This window comes from Macrotis lagotis, chromosome X (assembly GCF_037893015.1).
Source record: "Macrotis lagotis isolate mMagLag1 chromosome X, bilby.v1.9.chrom.fasta, whole genome shotgun sequence".
Lineage (NCBI taxonomy): Eukaryota > Metazoa > Chordata > Mammalia > Peramelemorphia > Peramelidae > Macrotis > Macrotis lagotis.
In genome coordinates, this window is record NC_133666.1 from 617,296,578 (window position 1) to 617,313,458 (window position 16,881).

At 38.4% G+C, this 16,881-nt stretch overlaps 1 protein-coding gene and 1 pseudogene across 6 annotated transcripts; both read left to right on the forward strand.

Moving 5' to 3' along the window:
- Positions 1 to 1,956: 1,956 nt before the first annotated feature.
- LOC141500030 (lymphocyte antigen 6D-like) lies at positions 1,957 to 8,074 on the forward strand. Of its 6 annotated transcripts, none has more exons than XM_074202897.1 (4): positions 1,957 to 2,058; positions 4,141 to 4,268; positions 6,775 to 6,873; positions 7,340 to 8,074. In XM_074202897.1, the coding sequence occupies exons 2-4, from the start codon at positions 4,172 to 4,174 to the stop codon at positions 7,591 to 7,593; spliced, it is 450 nt and encodes a 149-aa protein (XP_074058998.1). In that variant the 5' UTR covers positions 1,957 to 2,058; positions 4,141 to 4,171; the 3' UTR covers positions 7,594 to 8,074. The 6 variants fall into 6 exon arrangements, with proteins under 6 accessions (XP_074058998.1, XP_074058996.1, XP_074058995.1 ...); XM_074202895.1 differs by lacking the exon at positions 1,957 to 2,058 and adding an exon at positions 2,175 to 2,276 and having other exon boundaries at positions 4,144 to 4,268; XM_074202894.1 differs by lacking the exon at positions 1,957 to 2,058 and adding an exon at positions 2,184 to 2,276.
- Positions 8,075 to 14,254: 6,180 nt separating this feature from the next.
- On the forward strand, positions 14,255 to 15,007 carry LOC141497942 (protein RER1-like; annotated as a pseudogene).
- The last annotated feature ends 1,874 nt before the right edge of the window (positions 15,008 to 16,881 follow it).

Genomic DNA, 16,881 nt, shown 5'->3' on the forward strand with positions numbered 1-16,881 from the left:
CCATGTCAAAACTCTACTTATTAAACTCCAGTAAACACTCTGTTACATACAGAATCAAATTGTAGTCCTTTGTTTGGTATTTAAAATTCCTTGACCCTCTTCCTACCTTTCCAGCATTCATATACTTTATTCTTCTCTTCAGATTCCATGTTCTAGTGAGACTATCATGGTTGTTTTTCTTTACACACAGCACTTCATCTACCATCCCCATGCTTTGGACTTCATCTGCCCTCTCCATAACTTGGACTTCCTCTGCCTTCTCCATGACTTTGCATTGGTTGTCCTCAATGCTCTACCCCTTCACCCCTTCATCCTCAGTTCTCTGATTGCCTTCCAATGCCACTTCTGAAATAACCATTTCCTGTTATGCTCCCCTCTCTGCTCCTCCATCCCACTAAGGGAATCTTCCATCTATTCTATGGGAATGTCATAGATACTGAGTTGTTAACATCATCTACCCAGTTAGAAAAACAGTATGGCGTAATGGATAGCAAGTTGAGCTCACAGCCAGTCAACTATTTCAGCAATCTCTTCATTGCAAGTTGGTTAGGTGTTAAATAGGAAAACGGCAACCCCTCCCCATCCCAAAACCAAAACATTGAAGATAAAGAAACATTTTAAAGGTTTCTACTGAAAAAGGAAAACATCATGTCTAAAATTAAAATGAATTTTCAGAATTGAGACACAGGTCTCAATGTCCTCAAAATTTCTCAATGTCTTAGGCAACTCTAGGACTGGCAAGGTACTCACCTGCATTGGAAGAAGGGAGTCTCTTTATCCAGGATTTCCCTATCCCTATGAAAACACAAGCATCCTATCTTCCCAATTAGAATGTTAAGTTTCTTAAAGTTAGGAGCTATTATTCCTTTTCTTTGTATCACCAGTACCCAGCATAGTACTTAATACATAATAAGTGCTTAATAATATTTGCTGATTGATTGATTGATTGATTGCCTATTAGGACAGGATTACAGTATCTCATATTCTATTGAACACATAGACTTTTCCATTGGGAAATATAATCAATAAGGCAAAAAATAAACAGCAAATTGTCAGCAAATTATTTTTTCTAGGAAAGTTTAATGTTAAGGATCAGAGAGATAATCAGTAATCGAGTGACTAGGCTAGAAACTTCCTCTGGACAAAGCCATTTGAGCTTTAAAATTTCTAAGAAGATGCTGGATCAGTTCAGATTTTCTCACCTGGATATATCTTCTTTCTTGTAGGAACTGTTTTTGCATTTCTTTATATTCACAGAACTTAACACAGTACTTTACAACAATGATTATTTTTATCTTCCTTGTTAAGCACCATGGGTAAAACTCGGCATCATCATCATCATCATCACTATCATTTTCATCTCTTGCAAATGCCACAAAGGGCAACTAGGCAATGCAGTGGATAGAAGACTGGACCTGGAGTCAGGAAGACAAGTTCAAATGAGGCTTCAGATGTTTAGCAGCTGTTAGTGGACAAGTCACTTAACCCTGTTTGCCTCATCTGTAAGATGGGCTGGCAAACCATTTCTGTCAAGAAAGTATCTCTGCCACTCAAATGGGGTCAGAAAGAGTCAGGCACAACTGAAACAAAACATCAAGTGCCATATAAATTCTAGCTACTATTATTATTATTATTATTATTATTATTATTATTATTATTATTATTATTATTTCTTTTGCCATCTGGGATTTTAGAAGACAGCTAGTCCAACTTCTTCCCAAGTGGATTCACTTTTCTACAGTAGCTCCAAGATGTAGTCATCCTGTCTTCACTAAAATATCTCCAAGGACAGGGAACACGCTACCATGGAGGCAGCCAGCTTCACATTGGGCTAGCTCAGATTGGGGTAGGATGGGCTTCCCTGTCCAGGGAACTCTCTGTCCCCAAGGTCTCATGGTTCAAGCACACCAATCTTCCTACAGCATCTTCAGGGCTCAAGATGATAGATACAGAGTCTGCAAGGAGTGTAGAGGTCATGTAAGTCATCACCCTGATTCTAGGGATAAAGAAGCAAAGGCTCAGAGAGGGGGAACAGACTTTCTCAAAGTCTTACACTTGGTAAGTAGAAGCATCTAGATTCCAACCCAGACCCTGTGACTCCAACCTTGTTCCTTGGGGAGAGAACAGAAGGAGGGGGAGGGGAGGCTGCTTCCCCATTGGCTGCCTTTCCCTTTGTTGGGGGAGGGGGTGGCCTTCTGGAAGCCACTGATGCTTTCCAGCTCCGTAGAGGCAGGAGAAGGAGCATCTCTCCTCCTACCCACACTTTCCTCAGACAGGTGAGTCCACCTGGGAGCTGGGGCAGGGCTGAAGAGGGACCAGGCTGGGAAGAAGCCTAGAAGGCAGGATGTCATGGCTGAAGAGAGATAGGGGATGTTAGAACTAGGAGAGATCATGAGGAAGGAGTGTTAAAATGTAGAAGGGACTTTAAAACATACAATGTTAAGGTTAAGGGATCTTAGAACACAAGACCAGGATGACAGAGTTGGGCTAGTCCTTAGAGTCCATCTCCTTCAATGCTTTCTGGGGTCCAAAGAGGTTTAATCGACTTAGCCAAGACCTCCCACCCAGATCTCCCAGCTTAGCACAGCTAATTGGAGGCAGAGTGAGTAAGAGGCAGTTTCATATAGCAACAGCAAAAGTCATTACCTCAAGCTAACCCTAATAATTTTACAGGAAAGTCCCAAGTTGTGTGAAGCAACCACATGTATTGGAATTTGTACTATACAAAATTATGATTATATGAAATAACTGAATAGTGAGCTTCTTGAGGGCAGGGGACTGTTTTTTGCCTCTTATGCCCCATGCCTTATTGAGTTATTGTTTATTAATTTATTAAAATTATTTGTTAGTTATTGATTGATTTAAAATATGGTAATGAGTTTCAACCCAACAGAAATGTGCAGTGTGAATTCAATAATTTGGACACTTCAGGAGCTGCATTACAACTTTTTTTCAATTTATATAAGTAAATGAATCCTCTGAAGTGATCCCATATAGTCAAATTTATCTTATTTGAATTTAGAATCCTGTAAAAATGGAAGGAAAAGGAGGGAAATACATACACATACATATATGTATATATTATATATATATGTATATATAGAGAGGGAGACAGACAGACAGACAGAGACAGAGACAGAGGCAGAGGCAGAGAAAGAGAGAGACAGAGAGCAATTAGAATTCAGTAGAAAAGAGAGATTTGTGCTCAGAGTCAGAATAACTCAGAGCTCAGTCTGGATATGTCAAGATACCTTACTGGTGTTTATTGGCAACTGAATACTAAATTAGCATTATTTTCCAAGGAAGCTAATGCCCTACTTTTCCCTTCTCTTTTTCTGGGAAAGTAGGCTGCAGACAACTCTATATGGTCTCTGAGCACCTGATGTCCTGATCTGAGAAGGGATATTATGAAAACCTTATTCAGATTGTGTCCAAAGCATAAAGATCAACACATGTTCATGAATATCTTTCTTCCCAAGGTCTTTGCTCCAATCAGTTTTTCATAACTCTCTCCCTGTAAGAATCTCCTTTAATATTCAATTTACTACTCTTATAAGATAAAATTAGAGTTCTGACATAGATGATTTCTTAAGGTCCTTTCCTACTCCAGAGTCAGTCAGTCACCAAGTATTTTTTAAGGATTTTTCTATGAGTCGGGGACCATCCTAAACAAGAGGAATACAAAGAAAGGTTAAAAAAAATCCAGCCCCAACAGGAGTTCACATTCTAATGAGAGAGAGAAACCAGATATAAATAAGTCGTATAAGGTATGATCCTTGTCTCTGGAAGAAGACCTTGACATCAAAGAGGAGATGCCACAACAAGCATTCCTTTTCCTTATCATACTCTTCTTTTCTCTTCCTCCAGATCAGGTATATAATGGGTGGAGTTTGGTAGAAGAATTGAAGAGATTGGAAAAAGTGATAATTCTGCTATTATGCTAACTATATGACCTGTTCAATTTTTTATTTTCCAGATAATTCTGTAATCACTTCCCAACTTTCATCTATTCTTACTTCCCTGATGAAAGACAACACAAAAGCCACTGGTCCTTATCTGGTGGCTTGAACTCCCAGAACTAGTTCTAACTTTGTCTGAACATTTTATAATTTGCATTCTGGTTAAAAGTAGGATTTTTAGCAGGTTTCCTCAGCCCCAAGAGAATTCCACTATGCCTGGACCTGCATCACCCAAGAGAATGATCTACAGTTGCAAGAAGATTATGCTTATGATAATTCTGGTGTTTTCTAGGGGGTGTTTATGGCCAGGTGAGTATGTAATGGGGGGGGGCGGTTTACTGGGAGATAAAAGATCTAGAGACTGTGGAGGATATATACCAATACAAAGCATAGACCTGGGGCAGAGAGAAAGGAAGAGGTATGGCAGGGAGTTCTCTGAGGGTTCCTGTGTGAGTGTGTTGGGAGTGTGGCAATCATGCTCAAGAAACTAGAAGAAGCACATAGAGGCAAGATTTGAGAGATGAACAGTGAGAAAAGGATGGGAAGGTCATGGGGGACAGAGGTCTGGCATGAGCCAAGTGAGGTAAAACCAATCAGGGAACCAGGGAAGACTTCCTGTTTTAGAACCAGATTGTAAAGAAGGGGAAAACTCAGAATTTGTGCTATAGAAATAATAACTATTTTACCAATCAAGTTTTACTCCAACTTTTATTTTAAATTCAGTTTCCCTAATAGGTCCTTCATTTCTTTTCCTTTGTGTGTGTGTATATGTGTGAGAGACAGAGTCAGAGACAGAGAGACAGAGACAGAATTAGAGACCTGGCAGAAATTGGGGTGGAGGAGTAGAAGGAAAGAATAGTGTAGCGGAGTTAACAGTATTAAGGTCCTTTAATTCATTTGTGATATCTATTATCTGACTAAATTTTTTGTTTAGTATTTTTTCCATCTTGTTTACTGATACTTCATAAATTTCTAAAGTAATTTCATCTCTGAAAGTTGCAGAAATTCTTTCTTGATTTTTGTTGGGATTTTTCTTTTTTTTCTTTTTGTTTTGTTTAGCAATGGAAGTGGAGGAAAGGACATCCTAAAAAATTTCTAGATGAGATGGAGGTGTTATCAGTGATTTTGGTCAGGTTAAAGAATAAGAGAACTGAGGACCCCCAGTGTTTGAATGGTGATAGGAAGGAGAAATAGAATCTTTTCGGCTTTGGAAGAAATGAAAGACTGAAGCAGCTTTCCTAGTTGAGAGAAGGAAAGTTTGGGGTTCATATCAAGGTCTCAACACCTGGAAAAGATATCTTACAAGTATGGGGAGGGCCTTTATTGTCCCCTTGATTCCTCCCCTTGGAGCCAGGTGAGCCAAGGAGTTCCCAAGGCTTTGGTCAGCTAAGGAGAAGTAGTGCAGTGTGTCCCTTATACTTAGGCCAGCACTAACTAATAAGGAGGAGCCAGTATTTTAATACTGCTCTGGTAGGTAGGGTCCAGAGACCTCTCTAGGGCTTTGATTAGACTCTGGAAGCCTGGTCACTTCCCTGGGTAAGGGATGCTTCTTGCCTCAGGGGTCTGAAAATTAGACTTTCAGGTCTCTATTATCATATTGTGAACTTTAGAGGCTGAGGTCAGCAAGTGGAAGGATGGTCCCTGTTTGGGGTAACAAGTTAATATCATCATCCATAGGGTCAGTGCAAGCTATGAGCCTACAAAGGAACAGCATGATGGTTCCCTAGGCAACTGTAATTAGTTTCTATGTCTCCAAGGATTTTGTTAGCTTCCAATTATTTTCTTTTGTCTCTCTTTTTTCTTCTCCTTCCCTCCCTTTCCCCCAGTGGGAAGGGGAAGTTGCTGTGTCCATTCTTAATTAGTGATGACATCCGGAGAGTATTCATTTCCCTGGCTTATCACAGCAATTCATCAGGGATGGTATTTGCCTTTCTCTATTTCTGAGGATCTTCTCCTATTCCCCATAGTCCTCCAGATATCACTTCTGGGGGCTCTGCAGTCCTGAGACTGAATCCTATCAAGGGCTGCCAGGGCATTTTTACTGTCTCCTTCTTGTCTTCTTGATTTATAACTCCTGTCCACCACTTCTGTTCCATCTTTGGTTAGACGGACAGAGACAAGAGAGCAATTATTCTGTGTATCCAAGCAGCCATGCTATCCTTTCTCTAACATCACCAAAAACTGAAAAGGAAAGTTTGTGTAGGGAGAAACACCTGTGGGGAAGAAAGACAGGAAGGAAAGTGGGGGAAAGGAGAAATCTTGAGATGGGGTCGGGAAGTTAGAGAAGCAAAGAAATCAACAGAGGATGGGAAAATTGATGGGAGAAATGAGGAAAGGGAAAAAACTGGACAGGAGAGACTCTGAAGAAGGAATAGTCCTAGGAAATGGGACCAGAAAACTGGGATGTGAAAGAGAGAAACTGAGAAGAGCCACCGACTGAGTTGTAGACAGAGTTGAGAGATCCCAGGATCCAAGAAAAATCCAATTGCCTTTGTCTTCCCCTTCCCTGTCCTCTGCAGGCCCCAGGGTGCAAATGTCATCCTCCACCAACGCCATAGCAATCCCTCCCAGGGCTCTGAGTGAAGGAGGCAGATCTCTTCCTCCTTTAGCTTCTGACTATGAAGCCCATAATGTCTCCTTTGTCACTCTAGAAGAATGAGTCTTGTGAGGGCAGTTTCTCTAAACTATGAGATTCTCTGAGGGTAGGTCTGTATTTGCTTAGGTCTGAGTAAAGAGGGGTCTTGGGGGTAGATAAGATTTAGAGTTGAAAGCTACTGGGGTCTATGTTTCTCCTTTTGCCTCATTCTCTCCACAGCCCAGGCTCTGGAATGTCATAGCTGCAACAACAGTGAGACTTGTTTCGATCCAAAAACATGTGCAGAAGATGAAACTGTCTGTATCTTGGAGATATTGAGTGCGTGTCTACTCTCCCTCTGGGTGAAAGCCAATCACTGATTATATTCCTATTCTCCATCCTCTTGTACCTCCAGATAAACACTGAGTCCCAAAGTCCTTTGAGGTTTTGTTTTGTTCTTTTGGTTTGTTTTGTGGAACAATGCCCAAGGTTACACAGTAAATATCAAGTGCCTGAGGTTTGATTTGAACTCAATTCTTCCTGCCTTTAGGGTCAGTGCACTAACCACTGGCTGCCCCAGTCTTTGAGTTTTATGAGGAATGATCCTAGCTGAGAGCAAGGCTCAGAATGAGACTAATAACTCCAAATGAGGAAGATGACAGAAAGACACCAGCCCAATTAGGAAGTGTAACTGAGCCAGGAATAGAGGAACCTTATGGTTGGAGTCTTTTCTTTGAGGGATAAGGTCACCCTTGGGAAATGGTACCTTCCTCTGTGGGCCATAATTCTTCTCTGTCTATTCCAGAATTGTCAAACTATACCGCAGTTAACAAGAAATGCTCCTCGACTTGTGAAGCCTTCACTTTGACCAGACAACCACTTCCTAATACAGAGCTAAGCAAAAACAACTTCTGGTTCAGACTCTCCAAGGAGTATACCATTGTGTGCTGTGATCGCAACCTGTGTAACCAGGCCAAGGTCAGGGGCCCAGGAGCTACAGCTCTCATCTCTGGGCTCCTACTCAGCTTACTGTGGCTCATCTACTGTTTGATGCTGTGACACTATTATACCTCTGCCTAAACCTTCGTCCAAAGAGAGTTTTCTAAGATGAAAATTTCAGAGCATTCACAGTCATCAAAGTAAGATTAATTAATTTATTTTGGAAATTTTCAAATGTATTTTTAAGTTTTGAAAGGTTAGTCCAACTTGCTAAACTGACAAGGAAGTGACCCTCTGGTGTTCTGAATCTTATCAATTGAGGTTGAATTGTTTAGTTCAGTCACTTTGGTCCCTGGAGTACAACTACATATCCTGTTCCCTCATCTCAAGGAACTGACCAATCAGTAATATTGCATCAACTCCAGGGGTGACAAACTATGTATTGTAAGATACCCAGAGTTTCTAACCCCAAAGAGTCAGTGTCAGAGGCATGGGGGAGTCACACCTTGCTATTTACTTCCTAAGAAATCCACGGTTAATAGTTTTCATTTTTTTTATTAAAATATTTCCGTATTAGTCATTCTGTACAAAAGAAAACAAATAAAAGAAAAAGAATGAAAGTAAAAAAATAGCATGTTTCAGTCTGTTTTCAGTCAATATCAGGTCTTTCTCTGGAGATGGATAATATATTTCTTCCTGAGTCCTCTGAGATTGTCTTGGATCATTGTTTTGCTGAGAATAGCTGTTATTCTCAGTTCTTCATTGTACAATATTGCTGTTACTGTGTACAATATTCTGGTTCTGCTCACTTCACTGTGCATCAGTTCATGAAAATCTTTACTGGTTTTTAAGAAATCATCTTGTTTTTCATTTTCTATAACACAATAATATTACATAGCATTCATATACAACAGCTTGTTTAGCCATTCCCCCCATTGATGGTCCTCCCTTTAATTTCCAGTTTTTAGTCACCACAAAATTAGCTTCTATAAATATTTTTGAAACAATAGCTCCTTTTCCATTTTTTTGGATATCTCTGGGATATAGACCTAGCAGTGGTATTACTGGATCTAAAGCTATGCACAGTTTTTATAGTCCTTTGGGCATAACTACAAATTGCTCTTCAGAATAGTTGGATCACTTTACAACTCCACCAATAGTGCATCAGTGTCCCAGTTTTCCCACATTCCCTCTCATCCAATATTTTCCTTTGATTTTATATTAGCTACTCTGAGAAGTTTGAGGTTGTTTTAATTTGCACTTCTCTGATCAATAGTGATTTAGAGCTTTTTTCATATTATCATAGACAGCTTTGATTTCTTTATCTGAAAATTGCCTGGTCATATTCTTTAACCATATATCAATAAGAGAATGACTTACATTTCTTATGAATTTGACTCAATTCTCTATACATTTGAGAAATGAGACCTTTATCAGAGACACTTAAGAATTTTTTTCCCAGTTTTCTTATAATTTTTGTTGCATTGGTTTGTGTAAGAATTTTTATATTTTATATAATAAAAAGTTTCCATTTTCCATTTTATAATGTTCTCTATGTACCTTATTTGCTTCTAAATTCTTCCCTTATCTATAAGACTAATAGATAAACTATTCCATATTCTCTTAATTTGCTATGGTATCACCCTTTAAGTGTAAATCATATAGCCATTTTGACCTTACCTTAGTGAGATGTTGTCTAGGCCTAGTTTCTGTCATACTGTCATTCCCAACAGACTGTCAAGTATTAAATTTTTGTTCCAAAAGTTTGTATCTTTGGGCTTTTCATATGCTAGATTACTTTGATCATTTACTATAATGTAATTGGTACCTGATCTATTCTACTGGTCAACCATTCTATTTCTTAACAAGTACCAGTTTTAATTATTACCACATTATGATACAGTTTGAAATCTGGTACAACTAGACCACTTTCTTTTGCATTTTTTAATTCACTGATTTCTTAGATATCCTTGAGCTTTTGTTCATCCAGATGAATTTTGTTATTATTTTTTCTAGTTCTATAAAATAATTTTTGATATTTTGATTGGTATGGCACTAAATAAATAGATTAATTTAGGTAGAATTATCATTTTTATTATATTAGCTCAACCTACCCATGAGCAATTAATATTTTCCCAGTTGTTTAATTCTGACTTTATTTGTGTGAAAAGTTTTTTATAGTTGTATTCATATAGCTCCCATGTTTCCCATTGTAAAGTAAATTCCATTAATTTCCATGTTCTCTAGTGTTTTTAATAGGAATGGGTGCTGTATTTTGTCAAAGATTTTTCTGCATCTATTGAAATAATCATATGATTTGTTGGTGTTATTATTGATATGGTCAATTATACTGATACTTTTCTTAATATTGAACCAATCCAGCATTCCTGGTATAAATCCTCCCTGGTCATACTGCATAATCTTTGTGACATATCTCTATAATATCTGCTAGTATTTTATTTAAAATTTTCATATTGATATTCATTAGGAATGTTAGCCTATAATTTTCTTTATCTCTGTTGACTCTCCCTAGTTTTGAGTTTCAGCATCATATTTTTTCCATAAAAGATATTTAGTAGGACTCTGTCTATTTTTACAAATAGTTTATGAAGCATGGGGATTAATTGTTCTTTAAATGTCTGGTAATTCTACTTGTGATTCCATTTTTTCTGGGGATTTTTCTTAGGAAGTTCACTTATGGCTTATATAATTTCTTTTTCTAAGATTGTGTTATATAAATATTTGATTTCTTCTGTTAATCTGAGTATTCTATTTTTTGTAGATACTCATTTCATTTAGATTGTCAAATTTATTGTCATAATTTTAGCAAAACAGCTCCTAATAATTAATAGTTTTTAGAATAACTTTTTAACAAGAAGTGTGGGGAAAGAGTTCAGGGTTCTTGGGGAAAACCAAATTCTTTGAAAGAAGCAGCTCAAACAGATGCCTCTGCAACTAGAAGTACCACAAGGGACTAAAGTCACAACAATGAGAAGGAAAACATATTCAAATTTTCCTCTGCCACTGTGAGAAATTTGGATGCTACCAGTTCAATAAGAATGGGATTGACTGCATCTACAACAACCCCAAATCCTTTTACTTCTGGGGGTGTCCTTCAGGATTTTTAGATGGCACAGTTAGGAAAATTGAATCTGTAAAGTTCTCCCATTAGAGACTGGGAACTTGGAGTGGAATTCATGTCACTAGCTCATTTTCAGGTAAGAATTTAAAATGTCCTAGGGCTCAAGTAGGTCAGCTATTTATTTCCTCCATCACAAAAGGAGTGCTTAAAACATAAAATACACATAAGGATGTATCGAGAAAACTTAAAATATGTAACAATAACCTCAAACTTTTCTTATATATATTCTTCTGGGAGTTTGATACTTAATCTATGAAAAACTCTATGGGCATGCTGAACAGATATCTCACTTTGACTTCTAACCTGTGCTGACTGTGCAACTCACAAGTTAGAGTCTTCTAGAAAGTCATGATGGGGTTTGGTCTTTCTTAATCTTTTCATCTATAATATTTTCTGGATGGTGGTCATTCTTTCCTCTGAGAAGTTCTTTCAGAGTGCCTGGATTTGGGAGCCTCCAACCTCATGTTCAACTCTAACTTCAGATACTTACCAGCTATGTCTTTCTGAGAAAGTCATTTAACCTCTATCTACCTCAGTTTCCTCAAATGAAAAATATAATAATAGGACCAACCTGTCAGGGCTCTTATAAGGATCAAATGAGATATTCGTAAAATACTTAGCACAGTGCCTAGTTCTTAGTAAATACTATATAAATGTATATTTCCTACCTTCTTTCCCATCTCTGGTGATACAAAGAAAGGTGAAATATGAGTATGCTTCAATGAGTGCTTTGCTCTGTGTGTTTGTGTATGGGTGTCTATGCAGAGCAAATGAAACAAATTTGATGAATGAATTTGATGATTAATTGCTGTCTTTCAGTCGTTTTCAGTTGTGTTCAAGTCTTCTTGACTCCATTTGAGTTTGTTTGTTTTTTTTTGACAAAGGGATACTGGAGTGATCTGCCATTTTCTCCTCCAGTTCATTTTACAAATGAGTAAACTGAGGCAAAAAGAGTTGTGACTTGGCCAGAGTCACATAGCTAGTAAGTGTCTAAAACCAGATTTTCATTTCAAGATGAGTTTTCTTGACTTCATTTCCAACATTCTTTATACTGAGCCACCTAGCTGCTCAATGGTTGTCTTTGCCAATTATGTAGTGTCAAATCTAACAACATTGTGTATTAAATTTGTAGTTTAAGGATTCATGATTCCTTCTATGCATATTCTTTGATATAAATAGTCATCATTCCTTGACTTCATATGCAATTTTATAATCAAAGTTAAGAATTTATGTGGGTCCCAAGATCTATCTCCTGCTCATGAGAACTGGGAAGTTGGTAATGAGGGTTGGGGAGTCTGTGAATCGTCTCCTTAACCTTCCTTATATTTCTTCCTGCTGCCCACTGGCAGATTGGGGCATTGTGATGAACCTAATCCTTGACTACCTGGGATGATAGAGGTGACTAATCCATGAGGACAGATCAGGATGGGGATTATTTGACCTCAAGTCTTTAAACATCCCTTCTAGTTCTGAGGTTCTATGATTAAAAGGAGGTGGTGTGGTACAGTAAAAAGGAGCAGTGAATTTGCAATCCAAGGAATGATATGAAAATGTCATCTCCCTATCTGAATTTCTTTATAAAACTAGTGGTAAGGTACCTTGCATTGTTGTAACTGTTGTTTGACTGTCATGTGACTTTTCATAACCCCATTTGAAGTTTTCTTGGCATTTGCATCTCCTCATTTTACAGATGAGGAAACTGAGGCAAACATGGTTAAGTGACTTGTCCAGGGTCACATAGTTAGAAAGTGTCTGAGGCCATATCTGAATTTGAGACTTTGTGACTCTAGGCCCAGTACTCCATCCACTGGCCCCATAAATTTCCCTTCCTAGCATATGTGAGTACAATGATCCTTCACTGTAGGTGTACTCTTGCTCACAGGTTACCTCGAATCACCCACTCCAGTACTATACATTCTCGAGATTTAGCATAATAAATCTCTCTCAGTCCCACCACATCTACCAAAATTCCTAATCTTTCACTTGCATTGTCTTTTTCACCTTATATGGGCAGAGAGTCAGAGGGACAGAGACAGGGACAGGGACAGGCAGAGAAATAGAGACAGAAATAGAAATAGAAACAGAGACAGAAGACAGCAATGAAACCCAAGATTTCTGTTGTTTATTTTTCTCCATATTTGCTTACACATTCAGGGAGCTATTAACATGACTTTTTTATTTAGTTGGTTTTGGAAATCTTTTTTTTTTAACTCCTGAAGTATTGCCTGTCAGTACTGTCATATCCTGAGGATGAAGAATGTCTGATGGTGACCCCAAAGCTATTTAAGGTAGAAGATCCTCTAGAAGAACTTGAGGACCAAACCACCAAGGCATAGATGTGGTAAAAGAAATATTTACAAAGGTCCCTTCCATGTGGATCAGGTAATTGTTCCTCTTAAGAATCAAGGATACTGTCCTTGAGATACTGTCCTTGAGATTTCATAAGACCAGTAGACTATAGTTTAAGCTATTGACAGAGCTACACATCACCTAAGGTGATAAATGAAGCCATCTCAAAAGAAGTCAGTTCCATTCAGACTCTCTGAATGGACCATACCTCTGAGATTCACTGCATATCCTTCCCCATGCTGGGAGGACTTCATCTACCTGAGTGAGCTCTGTATTCTTGCTGTGGATCTAACCCATTCTATGACTAAGATAACTTCCTTTTGCTAACTCTCAAATGGACTACAAGTGTCTCATTTGTTCCACTCTTTTTTGTTGTTTTTATTTATTTATTTAAGGGACAATGGGGCTAAGTGACTTGCCCAGGGTCACACAGCTAGGCAATTATTAAATGTCTGAGGCAGATTTTGAACTCAAGTCCTCCTGACTCCAGGGCCAGTGCTCTATCCACGGCATCACCTAACTAAGCCATTTATTCCACTCTTACACTTAGACTACCATAGAGGCCTGAGTAAGACCTGGCCTACAACTCCTGCAGCACAGGTTGAAGCATAGATCAAAGATCACTGGACCTCTGACTGGCTCAAGAGGATCAATAAGTGTGGGAGACACTAACTTTCTGAAAAAAAGCAATCTAGAGACCTCATGTGTCCAATAGACATAGACGGCACCACAGGGGGTTTTGGGGGGAGACTAGATTGGTTTCTTATTTTGGATTCTTTGGGGTACAAAATTATTCCTTTGTTATCTGCTTTCAATCTACTTCCTGCAGTTAAAACTTGAATGGAGAATGTGGAAATGTGAAGAAAAATTTCCTCTCTGTAAACTGAGTGACCAGGTATTAGAGTAATTATCTGAAAAAGTAGTATCTAGGTATATGGACACAGAGCAATGAGAGTTTAGTCCTCGATGAAAAACAGCTATCTGCTTGATTTGGGGGGTAGTTGGGAGAAGAATTATGCCAGTCAATTAATAGCCATTTGCCAGATACTGATTCTAGATTACAGTGGTATGCAACAAAGGCTCCATGGTCTTTGGTTCAGAACATGTATAAATATTCTGTGATTATTTTCTATTTGCTTACTGAGTGGTGTTTAATAAAAGCTACTGGGAAGGAGCAACTGGGGAGAAGTGCAAGTCAGCAGCCTCCTGAAGTCAGCGACCATGGTGTTCCTCCTCCCTCTCCCTTCTAGTGGCCCTGAGGGTAGTTGTGGCCCTGATCCAGGCACTGCAATGACTGAAGAAGATGTCAGAGATTCTGTTCTTGGAAAGCCTTCTGTGGTTAGATTTTTCACAAGACTTGGACATATTTACCAGTCCTGGTTAAAAAAATTGATTCCTTATACAGTCGTGCAATGGGTTACATCTTTGGGACTAAGTTTCATCAACATGATTAGAGTATTAGAGTCTACAAGATTAATCCATCCTGACATAAATTTTGGGAATCCACCACCCCAATCTTTTCATAGCCTTCTTTTTTGTTTTGTTTTTAGATTTTTGCAAGGCAAATGGGGTTAAGTAGCTTGCCCAAGGCCACACAGCCGGGTAATTATTAAGTGTTTGAGAATGGATTTGATCCCAGGTACTCGTGACTCCAGGGCTGGTGCTTTATCCACTGCACCACCTAGCTGCCCCATTCATAGCTTTCTTTTGACAAAGATTGATCCCCTCTTAATGGAAGACTAAGATGAAGGATGTCCTTTACCAACAATGAGGAACTTTATCCTTTCCTTCCAAGGCTTCCAGAATTTAAATTTTAGCTTTCTGCTACTAAGGTCATTCTTGTTACTTTGATCTGTGTGGGGTTTTTTTACACTTTCAATGTTCCAATGTTCTGGCTGATTCTTGTATACTTCTGTCATTCTTTTCTGTATCACCATGAAGAGACAAATAATGAATATGATAAAATAAAGTTATATACCATTCACACAAGGGAAGAGGAAATACAAAGGAAAGGAAGACATGGGGAAGAAATTTGGTAGTTAGAATATGAACTGACTCTGTTGCCACATAATCCAAGAAAAACCATTTTTGAGCCATTATAACAGTCTTTCTTCATATAAATTAGTTGAAGGGAGGGGGAAGCTACTAACCAGTCAAATCATTTGCTTTCTGTCTTGCTTATCCCATCAAGAGTATAAAAATAACTCTCAAGTTCTAGGGTGTTGGTAGGGGAAGGTAGGTAAGAAAGGAGAGATAGTGCCCTTTCCTCTATCAAGCTAGTATGTGAGCAAAGTCTTAAGTCTGGTCAACTCTGAATCTGTGTTGGGATTACCTCCGATTTGTTTTCTTTCCTTTAGAATGAGACTTTGTGAGATATCAGAAGGACCACCAGAGTTTCAACAGTAGTTCTGGTGAAGAGTGCAGACCCCAAGAAATGATCCACAAGAACCAACCCAGCAGTAGAACATTCCAGTTACTAAGACTGTTTTCTATGGCCAAGTAGTACCTTGTCCACAGATTATGCCACATTCAGAAGTGAACTCTCCCCAGGGACCAAGGTGGGAGAGGAGGATAGATATTGTCCTTTTGTTCTTGATGTATCTTCTCAGTAAATCTCCCTTTGTAGAAATTAATTGATGTTAATTGCTTATTGATGGTCCTCTACCCTTAACAGAAAGAATTAGAAAAACATCCCCAATCTTTCTAGGGTCCTCCTAGAATTGAGGGGACATGTAACCAGCTGTAGCCTGAAAGGTCAGTTTGCTAGTGCAGTAGGAATGAGGCTAAAGACCCTCATAGCCACCAGTCTTACTCTGGTGGGTTTTCTCATTATGTGTATTAAAATCAGATGACTATTGAATCTGTGGATTACTCTTGAGTCAGATAGACTTGCCTGTTTGGCAAGAGACCCTGACTGTGCATAGCTAGAAAATTCATTTCCTCCTATCTCTTTCCCAGAAACTCATTAACTTTCTGGAACATGATGTTCTTTCAACCTCCACTCTCATGCTGCTATGTAGAGAAAAGAGGGAGTGGGGACAGGGAAATGACTACTTACCTTGCTCACTTAACCACTTCCATGGCTGATTTTTCTTTTATAAAATCTTTTTAAAAGCTAACATTTACTGAGAGTGCCTCTTAGAGGTTGTTCTTCCTCTCAATAACCTCTCATCTCTCTGAAATGTGTGACTTCACAAACTCAATCATTTTTGCACCAGCAAAATTAAGTTAGATTTACAAAACTTCAATAATTTAGATATCCATCTTTCCTGGATTGTTTTCCTCTCCATCTAATCTCCATGAATACATCAAAATAAGCATAATGGCCATAGTCCAGACAGCTACTTGGTTTAGTTTTAAATATATAATATGAAAATAAAAATAATTCATCTTAAATAATAATATTCAAAAGCCAAATGTTCAGTCTGTAGCTGAGAGGGGCTTTCCTCTCCACTTCTGACACTTGATTCTGTTTACAAGGGTACATAAAGGTTTTCTATGGGAAATTCAGCAAATAAATCAATAGAAAAGCAGAGAAATCTGTCAGCAGACTGCCTATTTATAGGGAAGTTTAATGTCAAGGATTGTATAAATAAGCAGAATGTACCAACTGACTAGAAACTGAGTCTTAGTAAAGAAGTTTGACTAGTAAGGGTCCTAGTCAATCAATGTCAATAACATTTATTAACAACCAACTATGCTAAGTGTTAGAAATATAAGTAAGAAAGAGAAAAATGGTCTATGTCCTCAAGGACATATAGTCTAGTGGGGAAAGACTATATACAAAAGAAAAATGAAAAAAAGGCAGAAGGCAAAGCCAGAAACAGGCATGATGTTGATAGGATCAGAACCAAGCAAAGTAGTTCATGGGAAAAGAAGAGCTGGAAATTCTGAGCCCTCTATAAAGTAAAGCTTTG

Bases quoted from the DNA above. Each gene is read 5' to 3' on its own strand.
- LOC141500030 (XM_074202893.1), top strand. From the start codon at position 2,209: ATGCTTTCCAGCTCCGTAGAGGCAGGAGAAGGAGCATCTCTCCTCCTA. The intron at 4,269-6,774 runs GTGAGTATGTAA...TTCTCTCCACAG, and splicing joins TAGGGGGTGTTTATGGCCAG to CCCAGGCTCTGGAATGTCAT. The intron at 6,874-7,339 runs GTGCGTGTCTAC...TGTCTATTCCAG, and splicing joins CTGTATCTTGGAGATATTGA to AATTGTCAAACTATACCGCA.